At 48.9% G+C, this 12,357-nt stretch overlaps 1 protein-coding gene across 3 annotated transcripts in view; it reads left to right on the top strand.

Annotated features, from left to right (window-relative positions):
* The window catches only part of Plb1 (phospholipase B1), a 126,154-nt gene that overhangs the window by 95,012 nt on the left and 18,785 nt on the right, over positions 1 to 12,357 (top strand). Inside the window, exons 45-50 of one of the 3 annotated variants that reach the window (XM_021202165.2) lie at positions 4,227 to 4,292; positions 8,414 to 8,474; positions 9,029 to 9,087; positions 11,205 to 11,272; positions 11,728 to 11,771; positions 11,967 to 12,066. In XM_021202165.2, the coding sequence (XP_021057824.1) occupies positions 4,227 to 4,292; positions 8,414 to 8,474; positions 9,029 to 9,087; positions 11,205 to 11,272; positions 11,728 to 11,771; positions 11,967 to 12,066 (398 nt within the window). Of the gene's footprint in view, positions 1 to 4,226; positions 4,293 to 8,413; positions 8,475 to 9,028; positions 9,088 to 10,735; positions 10,762 to 11,204; positions 11,273 to 11,727; positions 11,772 to 11,966; positions 12,067 to 12,357 lie in introns of those variants that run through there. The other 2 variants (XM_029541184.1, XM_029541185.1) reach the window with 2 other exon arrangements.

The raw sequence follows: 12,357 nt of genomic DNA, 5'->3' as shown, positions 1-12,357 counted from the left end.
GGGTGGGCCAAGAGAGAGACTAGAGTGTAGAACCTGGACTGAATGCTTTCCCCATGAAGAGGACCAGCAACAGAAGCCACAAAGGGAGAGCGCCCAAGCTACCACCAGGGAGGACTCAAAAGAACCAGCCTGAATTGGCATAAGGGATAGCTCAGGCCTCCTTTTAAGGAGGAATATGTTAAATGTGACTTCAGGCCTGGAGTGGGGGCAGGTTCATGTTCCCACTGCCTTCAGCTCCTGTTTCTGGTTTTGTCTTATGGTTTTTTAACCATATAAGGCCAAGGCTAGAGAGCCCTTAGTGGCCATAAACGCAGAGTGCCAGACCTAATCTGAGAGACTGGGTTTCCAGCCTGGCTCAGACAGCTACCAGCCTTTCCCACCCTCCTTAGCAGGCTGAGTCTCAGCTTAGGCTTGTAGCTCCCTTGGGATATCTGCTGGGAATCCCAAGAAAAGGGGAGCCCCTATCCTGCTCCATGCTCCCTGTCAGCTGTCTTTGGGATAAGAGCTGTGGTAGCAGAGGGTCCAGTGGTTGGATCTGGTGCTCCAAAGCAAAGAGAGTTGAGTCATGTGATTATCAATGTGCATGGGTGCTTCGAGTGCCAAAAGTTGATCAGATGCTGGGTAAAGGGGCTTGGGTGAGGCCCCTCTATGCCATGTGTGAACATATATTCACTGCCGATTGCTCAGGCTACCCAGTGTGGTGTTGCGGGAGGGGCCTGGAGAACTTAGGAAGTGAGGAGCATTTGAGGACCTAAAGCAACCATCATAGCATAATAATTTCATTTCCCATATCTGCACCCTTGTTTGTATGGGTGTGCGTGCATGCACACACGAAGGCCAGAGGTTGATGTTGGATGTTTTCAATTGGTCCTTACTTTAGTTTTTAAGACAGGCTGTCCTAATGACCCTGGAGCTCACAATTTGCCTAGACCGGCACCTCGAGAGGCCCATGAGTCCTTCTGTTTCCACCTCCTCAGCTCTAGGACTACAGGCTCCTGCTTTCACATCTGGCTTCTTGTATGGGCTCTGGGGGTCCAAATTCAGGTCCTCATACTTGTATGGCAAACACGTTATCAACTGAGCCTATAATTGAGTGCTTTAGTACTTTAATAATCAGTATAGCCACAGTGAGTATTAACCATGAGGGTCCCCTCCAGTGTGTCAACTCTCAGCCATCATGAGCTCTCCCTCCCAACAAATATATTGTTTGCCAAACTGAGAACCCAGCCTCAGGTCAGGGAGAGCCCCTTCATTGTGACCCTCAAGGCAAATTAGGCCCCTCTCTATCCCAGTTTAGGCAAGGATCCGCACAAAGGGCTGATGCCCTATCTAGAATGTCAAGCTTATCTCCTCCATTCTGGACAAAGCCTGACTATTGATAAGGTGAGGAAAGAGATCCTGCCTCTTAGAGCCTGTAAAAAGCCCAGCCCAGAAGAAGCTGTTGCTAAGCAACTTTGGCGCCCATTCCAAAAGGGTCCATCTGTTGGCCAGACCAGCTTCACTGCACAGTGTCTCAGGTGCCATCTGCCATGTGCCTCAGAGCTGTACAAAAGTCCACCGTATCTCAGCATGAGCTGGCGGGGGCCAGGCAGTGCATATTTTCATCCAGGCTGTGTCTAAACATAGAAGCAACAAGCATGATTGGCTGGGGCTGGGGGTGGAGCAGGCAGCGAGCTGGAAGTGAGTGCTTCCAGCCCTATCCCCCTCCCCGATCCCCAACCTCACTGTTGGGGGACTTTACAATAAGCCACGGTTTTAGGATGTGTTTGCACGTTGGGAGAATTAATTATAGCTGAGCCTTGATTGGCTCTGTGGACTGTTCCCCCTCCCTACATTAACTGTCTTTCTGGCCCCTTGCTTCCCTAACTCCAGAGACAGCTGGAAAATGAACTCCATCCTCTTTCAGCTTTTCTCCTTCTTGACCTTTGTCACAGTTAACTTCTTCCTTGGAATCTGTTCCTCCCTGGATTTGAGAACTCTCAAGCATGTTTTTTTTTTTTTTTTCTGATGGCCACTCTTCCCACATTCCCATGGCATCCCTATGTCTAACCCTGAAAGCAAGGCTCCTCTCAGACTCTCCTGTCTCAGTCTTACTGTCTTCTCTCCACAGGTGTGCATCCTCTCACTGAGGTTGATCTATTTCTAGAGTCATCCCACCCAACCCCCAACACCTCCCACCCCACCTTGGGCTTCCTTGTTTCTCACTCCACCCCACCTTTTTTTCCCTTTTCCCAGACACCAACCCTAAATTTCCAAACCCTTAAAACACATTTCCCCTTGGAAGCTACATATGGTATAAGATCACCACTCCTACCAAAAGAGGAGTGGTGGGTTGGGGCAGATTACATGTCTCCAGAGCCCAGGAGAAAAGACCCTTTCCTTCTCTCAGAACCTCCCATCTAGCCATGAGGCAGCCTGGCTCACCAGCTGGCTCTTGCCCTGGACCCTGCCTCCATGGCAGCCCACAGAAGCCAGGCAGTGTCCCTTCTACCTGCTCAGGCTTGCAACCAGGAATCTCTCATGAAGTCAGCTCCATCCCAGGCCTTTAAGCCTGTCTGACTCATGTGCACCAAGCAACCAAGAGCCAGCAAAGGCAGAATTCCAAGGTTTATCAGTCCTCTGTCCTCTTCAGCACCCTCTCCTCTCCCCTAGCTAATGGATCTTATGGTCAGATAAATACTTGTATGACTCCAAGCTCTTCCAGAAAGGTGAAAATTGTCTGTGGCTTCTGTTCCGTCTTGTGCTGGCCACACTAGTACCAACCAACTCCAGCCAGGGCTTCTTTGTGGAGGGAGAGTCATAATTAGCACCCACACCCAGTCTTGTCCCGAGGGATGTATGTCCCCAAGTCTTGCATCAGCCTCTCAGCAAATTCCACATTCCCAGGTCTTCAGTTCTTCATTGCTTAGGAGTATCTCATGTCCTTCTCCCTCATGCCTAGGGGACAGATCTGCTGCTCTCCCCTCAGCACTGCTCTGGGCACAGGAAGCAGACTGGTATAGGTTCATCTTTTGCACAAGGCACCTGGCTGCTCTCCTGGAGGGATGCTGATGGCACTGATAAATAAATAATTATGCTGACACTGACAGCCTAAATAAGTATGCTGTGTGCCGCTACAAGCTTCTCTGTCTTGCACTGGTAACCACCTGAGTGTGGCTGGTCTCTTTTTCAGATGGGAATACTGCCACTCAGAAGAAAAGGGGAGATGGGCCTCCTCATTTTAACCCTCCCTCCTCCTCCTCCTCCTCCTCCTCCTCCTTATCTTCTTCCTCCTCTGTCTTCCTCCTCCTCTTCTTCCTCCTCCTTCTGCCTCCCCCTCTCTTTTTCCTCCTCCTCTTTTCCTACCCCTCCCTAAGCCAAAATAAAACCTCTTTCAGCCAAGCTTACCTAGGAAACTTAGTTTACAACATCTGGAATTGATCTCTAAAGATATCTTTCCCGACAATCTGGCTGTCCTCTCTCATGTCCCCACTCCCTTCCTGTCTGGTTTCCATTTTTTCTACTCTTTCTATTCCACAAGCATGTTCCCTGAGTGCCCCCCTGCCCTGGGTCTATCTCAGTATTTGCTAGTGCAGACCTTAAGTTGGCCTTGCTTCAATTCCATGTTGGATTTCCTCCTCGTTTGGTTTTCCCCCCTGGTTCTCCTTTGCAGCTTCCTCCTCCCATCTTTGATTAACCCATCACCTGCAACTGGGTGGACTGGGAATGTTGACAGGGCTTGTATCAGCACTGATTGTGCAGCAGATAGGCGTGGAGGCCTGAAGAACAGGTTTGTCAGGGAGAAAAAGAAATGACCGAAAACAGGAAGCCAACTTAAAGGGGTAATGCACAGCACAAAGAAGACAGAGAGGTGACATAATAAAATACATTGAAAACCCTTCTTCAGGAAGAAAGGTGCTGGATTGTGACTCTTTTGCCAGAAAAAAAAAATGTGAAGACAATATGTAAGCCAGAGGACCGTAGAGATGTGTGATAGCTACAGTTTACAAGAGCCTGTGGAGCCCAGACCACAAGATGTGTAGAACTTTCTCTAAGCCTTCTATTTGTGCCTCCCTGCTTAACAAACATTTACAAAAACCCTTCCAGGAAGGACTGAAATTCTGTCTATGCAGCTCTTTCTACTCCAATGCAGATCCTTGTTAAACAAACCTGGAAGGCAGGGCGGTGAACTCATCTGCAGCCCGTGTGCTGTTAGATAACCTCACTGGGTTTCTCTTTCCTCCCAGGATAAGCCCTTCCTGAGAACCTTCCGGAACAGTGACTACAAGTATCCTACCAAGCCAGCCATTGAGGTAACCTCTGACTCATGTCTGTGTCTCTTAGACACAAGTCAGTCCCGCCTGCCAGGGACTTGGGGCGTGGTGCAGATTTCACTGTTAGCTTAAGCACAAGTATACCCATCTTACACACTGGGAATTGGAATGTACAAAAAACAAAAACAAAACAAAATGATCTGGAACTAAGGCCCCAGAATAGCCCTGACTTGTTCTCAAGCTGCCCACCTGATGTCAGTGACCAAGCAGAGGAAGCACTGACCTTTGCTGTCCTCAGAGACATTGTTTTTAATTAAACAGCTTAGCCTTACAAGATCAAGATAGCAGGGATAAGGGGAGATAGGTATTAGTGTTGAGGGTGGGGCAGGGGGCATGAAGTGCCATCGACTTCCTGAAGGTGGAACCCTAAACTCAGTGGGAAGGAATCTCTGTGCCAGGGGTGGGGCCTGAGAGGAAAATGACAAATATCCATACCAGCCCCACCCTTACCGGGATCAGTCAGTCCCACTCTGAGCTTTCAGAGCCCTGTGACTTTAAGGATTGACACTCCAAAGGTAGCTTGCCAGACCCTGGATCACAGTACACCTTGAAGGACCCAGGCCTAGTCCACCAGGACAGAGAACAAAACATTTAACATCCATGCGGAGAGCTGGTGGGAATTCAGCGAAACATTTGGTGTGGTCCTGACCTGAGTAGTTAGGGCCCAATAGAGTTCATAACTGTTTAGTAAGCATCTAATATGTGTCATACACTATTTCAGGGAGTCAGAGTAGACCAAACAGATGGAACTTAGCTTTTACAGAGTCCCATCTGCTGAGTTGAAGCATCTAGGACATTGCTAAAAAAACGATCCTTTAGGATAGGGACAGCCACTGCTCAGAGGATGGAGGCAGCAGACAGAAAATGATGAGCCAAGGGAAGGGTGACTGATTCTGATGAATCATAATTGCTGAGCCTGTCTGAGATGGGGAGATTTGAACTGACACATGCAGGTCAAAAAGATGGCAGCTGCATGGAGGGCCAGAGAAAGCACAGAGGCTGGCGGCAGGGCAGATAACAATCCAGGAAGAGGAGGAAGGTGAGAGTGGCTGAAGTCAGGGCTTGTGAATGTGGCTGGTGAAAAGCACAGAGATCAAAGGGCCAGCCCACACCCAGCCGAGCACCTGGGAATGGAGGTTAGGGCCCAGGCAGAGAGGTCGGAGAAGCCATGGAAGGACCTCCCTAGCTGCAGCCTTATGGAGAGGATTTCAGACATCAGTGACTAAGAGAAACTTGCTTTTTGAGATAGGGTTGCACATGGTCCTGGCAGACCTAAAACTTGTTACATAGTCAAGGACAACCTTGAACCCCTGGTTCTCTTGCCTCCATTACCCGAGTGCTGGATTACAGGTGTGTACCTCCACCACACCTAGCTTTTTAAGTCTTTGTTTGGTTTTTGAAATATGATCTCTGGGCTCTAATTCACAATGATCCTTCTGCCTCAGCCTCCTGAATGCTGGGATTAGAGGTGGGAACTGCCACACCTAGAAGAAAGACCTTTCATAAGCCAACTGAAGCTCATAGAATAGCCTCTGTGGAGGTGCCAAGAGGCTGTCAAGTGTGACATTCTGACTATTGCAGCACTGTGCCTGGGAGCTGTCACCTCCAGGATCTCTGGGTTCTGACTCACCTTAACCCAAAGGAGTCAGGTTCTGCTTGAACCACTGACCAAATTCCTGTGTGACTGAGAGAGTCTTGCCAACCTGGCATTAATTTATTTCTCACCTCCTCGTCAGACACTGAGAGGGGCAGCCACCATGCTCAGTGGGGGATGGGCAGTAGTGAGCAGGGAGGGGTAGGACCTGCTCTCCGGGAAAAATCCTGGTCTCAGGGATTTTTCTTTCCCCTGTTGACCAACTTTAAAAAAGGTATGTGCTTGCTTTAGTAGATTGTTGCTTAAAGTAGGCAACATCAACACTACCTTCCTTACAAAGTGTTATTCTGCACCTACTTAGTGTACATGCAGCAAGATGACAGTACCCTGGAAAGTCCCAGTTGAGTTCACAGCACAGTGTCCTTCCCTTTATGACAGGTCTCATCTGTATGTGTCAACCCCGATAGAACATGCTTGACTATTAGAGAATTCTACGACACTGGTGGCTCTAGAACTATCTTTCGTAGACTCACATTTCCCAAGTGCAACTTTCCCATCTGCCTGGTTTTTTAACTCCCATGAAACGTCTAAACAACTCAGTGACATCACTGTGATCTGCTGAATAGGCCCATGGAATAAACTAATCTATTAGACAAAGCAAATGTTTAAGAGCGTGTTTGAAGGTCCCTCCCCTCACTGCCCCCCAGGGAAGCCATGCTTATTATGTTAAAGATTCTTCAAGGTTGAATGATCAGAATGTCATGAATGTAGAGTTAGAATGTTACAGATCCAGGACCAAATTCTCTCCTGCTATCTTTAGTCCTCTTGAGAGCTATTCATTTACCAACTCTGGGCTCAACCCAAATCATTGTAATTATTTGTGGAGACTTTAAAAAAACAACAACCCACATTAGCTAAATAGATGGACCACTAATTTCCATCAACCCCAAAGCTAAAAATGTCATCAGGTAACACCTGGGAGAACATTTTCCTCCTTTACCATAACCTGACATCTAATGTTTCCATCAGTGTATTTCTTTTGTTCTGTGACTATAAAAACTCACAAAACCACTTCTTCATTGAACATGTTATTTGGGGCAATGTTTTTTTTTTTCTTTCCTCTTTCTTTTTTGGGGGGAGTGGGGGNGGGGGTGGGGGTGGGGGGTGGGGCTGAAATATTAACTTCTAATCCCTCTGAGGTGAGGGTTATGTTTTGATTGACAGTTTGCACTCCCTCCCCTTCAAAGTGAAAGCTGTGTTTTGATTGACAGCTCCTCCTTGGTGGCTCAGGAGGGTTGCTTTAAGAAGGCCTGACTTCAGAGGGCCTTTTGGAGGCAGTCACTCACACTCTGAGAAAATCAGTCAAACCTTTGTGGGGAGGCACTGCTGTACCCCTAGTGTTCACATGTTTGGGGAAAGACAGTTATTCAGAGCTCCCTTGGATTGTCATTTCTGTGCCTCTACCCCCACCACACCCCGACTCCCCAGGCACCTGGAAAGCCCACTCTGTACTAAAGACAAGGGCAGCTGACTAAAATGTCCAGGGTAGCAGGCATTCATTTCTGCACACAGGAGGGGTTGATGGCTCAGGGTTAACTAGGCCTGAGGGGAACAGCCTGTGGCAGGGCTGTGCAGCAGCCAGGAGCTTAGCAATTACACAACCTCAGCAGTTCTCTAAAAATATTTTAATGGGTGGTTGTTTAGACTCTAGTATCATGATTAATGTCAATCAGCTTAACATTAATAACAACACCCACCAAAGCGCTCATGTTAGACTTAGAAAATATCTCATGTTAGCCATGTAGAACCTCTTGTGTTAGATGTGTAAAATCTGTGTCCTTTGCAGTACTACTTTTTGTAAGAATTCACTGTTTTCTCTTCTACTTTGTGGCTGCTGGCTCCATTCAAACGTAGATAGGTCAGGAAAGGAAAGGCTGTACTTGTGTGTGTGTGTGTGTGTGTGTGTGTGTGTGTGTGGTATATGTTGTGTGGTGTGTGTGTGGTGGTTTTTTTTGTTTTGTTTTGTTTTGTTTTTTGTTTTTTTTTTTTTGTTTGTTTTGTTTTTGGTTTTTCGAGACAGGGTTTCTCTGTGCAGCTCTGGCTGTCCTGGAATTCACTCTGTAGACCAGGCTGGCTTTGAACTCAGAAATCCACCTGCCTCTGCCTCCCAAGTGCTGGTATTAAAGGCATGTGCCACCACTGCCTGGTGTATGGTGTGTTTTGTGTGTATGTGTGTGTATGTGTGTGTGTTGTGTATGTGGTATGTGTTTTGTGTGTATGTGGTGTGGTGCATGTGTGTGTATGTGTGTGTGTGTGTGTGTGTGTGTGTCTTTGTGTAAGCAGAAGCCCACTTCTCCTCCGATTTCCTTTTCCACACCTCCTGATAACCTCTCCTACCCATCTGGGAACTGCTCAGGGGCATATTTCTAGGTCCTTGGCTGATTCTTCCTAGGTGTACTTTGCCTGCATGTGAGTGATGACCCTTATCTTCTTCCCCCTGACTTAGAACTGGGGCAGTGACTTCCTGTGCACAGAGAAGAGCCCTTCCAGCAAGGTACCCACCTCAGGTAAGCGGAACCAGCATACCTCCTACGCCGAATCCCACATTGGGTGCCAGACCTGTAGGTGCACCTGGAGCATTGAGTGGACCTTGCTGGTTCCGATGCATAGCAGAGCTAGATGCTTAGAGGTCCCAAGAAGTTGCTCTGCACTTACTGCTGAACTCCCTCATGGAGGGCTCAGGCCTCCTCGCCCCCACCCCCATCTACCCCACCCCCACCCCTCACCCCCCACCCCAAGTAAGACGATTTAATCTCTTTGAAGTTTCAGCACAGCTCCTCAGGCCTCCCTGATTGGTGAGACAAGTGCAGCCTGGGATGTGGTCCTAGCTGCTTATTTCACGTGACCACACTGGAACTCTGCTGGACCACCCGTAGGGTACTGGATGGTAGCTAGCAAGCCCCTGCTATTCAGAGCCACAGTGTTCTGAATGAAAAGAAGGGACAGCACTGGTAAAGCCTGAGGCTAGAAGCAGGTAGCACAAGGAAGGACCTGCGAGCTAGGGCAGACTCAGTGTAACAGGCTGACATCCGCCACCTCTCCTCTTGCCTGTCTCTCCTAGTTCATGAGCTCCGACCAGCAGACATCAAGGTGGTGGCAGCAATGGGTGACTTTCTGACTGTGAGTACTAAGCCACAGGCCATCGTGGGCTCCACAGAGTTTAGCCTGGCTGTGCAGAGTCAGTTCTACTTCACCGCCAATGCTACATTCAGGTCCAGCAAGGGGATTCCTTCCAGGCATGACTTGTGTGTCCCAGCCCTCCATCTTCCTTTGCCCTACTTGAACTTCATCTGTGCACAAGGTCCTCCTCCTGCTCCCTAACATTGTCAGTATTATACATGTTTCCTGAACCCAACACCATCAACCCAGTCCAAAAAAGTAATAGGTCTTATCTACATATCGCCCCTCACCACTTACCCCGCTTAAGGACATGTTCCTTAGGGACAGAGGGAAACCCAACTCGGTCCTGGCACAGTTACATTAGTCTGCTGTTTAGCTACTGCTGTGAGCACCATGCTCAGTCAGCAATTCTAAAAGGAAGAGTGGGACATCATAGCCCTCTGGCTAAGACAGCAAGACGCTTCCAGGGAGAATCATGAGTGAATAGGTGACGTGATATTTTCACAATTCATGTCCATTCCTGTGGAAACAAAACTACCCCACGTGGAAATGAAGGCATTTTCATTGTGCTGTGGACATGGGAAAGTAGTGAAGGGTGTGTTCCAGGCCGGATCAACCATGACTTCACCCTCGTAGGGCATGTGCATGGGGGCAGGGGAAAGAGATGATGTAATAGATGAAGGAGGTTGTCAGGACCAGATTATTGCCATTTTGTTTTGTGAGTTGAGGGGTCTCAATAAATAGTCCTGACTGGCTCCAGCTTGCTCTGTAGCCCAGGCTAACTTCAAACTCACAGCAAGCCTTGGTTTTTCAAGTTGCTGGTATTACAGGCGTGAGCTACTAATATTGATTGTTTAATTTGAGAGAAGATCTCGAGTAGCCCAAGCTAGCCTCAGACCCCCTGAACCTCCCAATCATTGTACCTCCATCTCTGGAGTGCTGGGACCCAGGCCTTCATGCATGCCAGGCAAGTACCCTGTTAGCTGAGTTGTACCCCAAAGCCTTGGTGAAAGACTCCTGTGATAAGATTAAGTTATTCTTTTGCTTGTTTGTTTTGCTTTTTAAATCTTTGTTTAACTGGTTATGGTGAACATGCATTACTTTGGTAAATTTCAAAGGTAGAATGCTTCTTTTTTATTATTTTTTTTTAAAAAAGAAAAGAAGGCAGCTTAAGAAATCATAGAAAAGAAATGAGAAAGATGAAGCAAAGGGGAGAGATGGGCTGCAGAGTATGACGTCCCCACTGGGGAAGGGGGGGCTTGGCTTTGACCCTGAGCTGGAGGGGACAGCAAGGAGAGGTGTGGTCAGAGATAGGAGAGAATAAACTAGAGGTCTCTGGGGCTGGGGTAGAGGTGGGAGCAACACTGGGGAAGGGAGAAGGGAGAAGGAAGGGGAGGGCAAGGACAGAGCAGCGCAGCTCAGAGCCCTCAGGCTTTGGAAGAAGTGACAGGCCTGTGTTTCTCCATTGGAGGCTCTGCAAGAAAGCGCCAGGAGATGGTGACACACACCTTTCGTTCCAGCACTTGGAAGCAGAGGCAGACAGATCTCTGAGTTCAAGGCCAGTCTGGTCTACACACTGAGCTCCGGGACAGCCAGGGCCACACAGAGAAACCCTGTCTCTATAAAACAAAGTGGGAAGCAAACAGAGGGACAGAACTCGGATGCTGGATTATGGTATCCATACTGGGGACAGTGTTTTGTTTTAGACCCTGGAAGTGTCAGAGTCATGGGCAAGTGGTGAAAAGATGTAGAAAGGCAAGGCAGCCCTGATGGCAGGAAGGGAGCCTGTGGTACCCATGAGGTCAGATGGGATGCCAGTGTTGTCCACTGCAGGCATGTGAATGTCTCCAAGGGTATGATGGACAAATTAAAGGACCTTCACTGGGGCTAGGGAAGCATGTCAGAAGGGATCAGCAGGACTGCCCGAGTGAGAGTCTGGGGGAACGCATACAGCAGAGAAGAGAGAGTAGGCATCGAGATGAGTGGGACCTTCCCTAGCAAAGACTAATATGAGTGCCAGCTGTGATTCGCCGAGGGCCAGAGCCCCCCACCCCGGAAGTCCTCAAGCTGCATTGCCACAGGGAACCCTTTTTAAAGCTTCTCTTTGCTCTCCACAGACAGCCATGGGAGCTCGACCAAGTGAATCCAACAGTCTAGCCACCCACTGGAGGGGGCTGTCTTGGAGGTAAGTGTGCTCTTGGCTCATTCTCTACAGATAATAGTCCCCTAAAGAGGTATAAGAAGCCAGGCACTGGTGGCACACGCCTTTAAGCCCAGCACTCAGGCGGCAAAGGCAGGCGAATCTCTGTGAGTTCAAGGCCAGCCTGGTCTATAGAGTGGGTCTACAGAGTTCCAGGACAGCCAGGGCTACGGAAAGAAACCCTGTTTCAAAAAACAAAATAAAAAAACAAAAGAGGTGTAAGAAGTGGGTTCCCCGACACCTGCTCAGGGGTAGGCCTAGTCCACATGGCCCAACTCTGATATCCAAAGAGACTGGGTGATGCTTGTGTTAGCCCTGAGGGTGGAAGGAGAAATGTGTCAAGGGCAGAATCCCTCTGTCCTGACTCCTCCCTGTGATAGCCCAGGAGGCCGAAGGTCGGTGTGACATTGATTATTAACAGAGTTACTTTCTCTTTTCAGCATTGGAGGAGATGGAACGTTGGAGACCCATACCACACTTCCCAGTAAGTAGCTCTCACCAAAATGTCCACCGTGACCTTCACCGAGACAGTGGGGGAAAGAGGGCGCTGTCTGCAGGGGAGGAAGTCGGCCAGCCCCAGAGAGATAAAGACCCCCCACTCCCATCCACATGTGCTTCCAAACTACATGCCCACCTCAGCCCCTTTCAGCTGTGCTCTCTGCTTCACCCCTCTCTAAAGACATCCTGAAGAAGTTCAACCCTTCCGTCCTTGGATTCTCTACTGGCACCCTGGAGGACACGGCAGGATTAAATGTGGCAGAAGAAGGGGCCAGAGCTCAGTGAGTTGATGTGGGGACAGCAAGGGGAAGTGTCTAGGACCCAGCTGGGTTGTAACCTCAGTACATAGAGCATCCCTGAGTGCTGGACCTGCATCAGATCTTCCACGTGACTATTTCCTGTAATCTGCACACCCTTGGGCACAGGTACTGTGATGTAGGCCTTGTGACTAGAGAGATTCTTAAACAGCCAAAGTCACCTAGAAAGTTAGGAGGAGAGGACCTGGGTCAGACCAGTCCTGAGCCTAGTCCTGACCACCGCACTGTTAAAGGAGCAATGGGGGCCCATCCACA

The sequence above is a fragment of the Mus pahari genome, chromosome 7, assembly GCF_900095145.1.
Source record: "Mus pahari chromosome 7, PAHARI_EIJ_v1.1, whole genome shotgun sequence".
Classification (NCBI taxonomy): domain Eukaryota; kingdom Metazoa; phylum Chordata; class Mammalia; order Rodentia; family Muridae; genus Mus; species Mus pahari.
The sequence above is the reverse complement of the archived record's forward strand: the minus strand, read 5'-3'. Positions and strand labels throughout refer to the sequence as shown.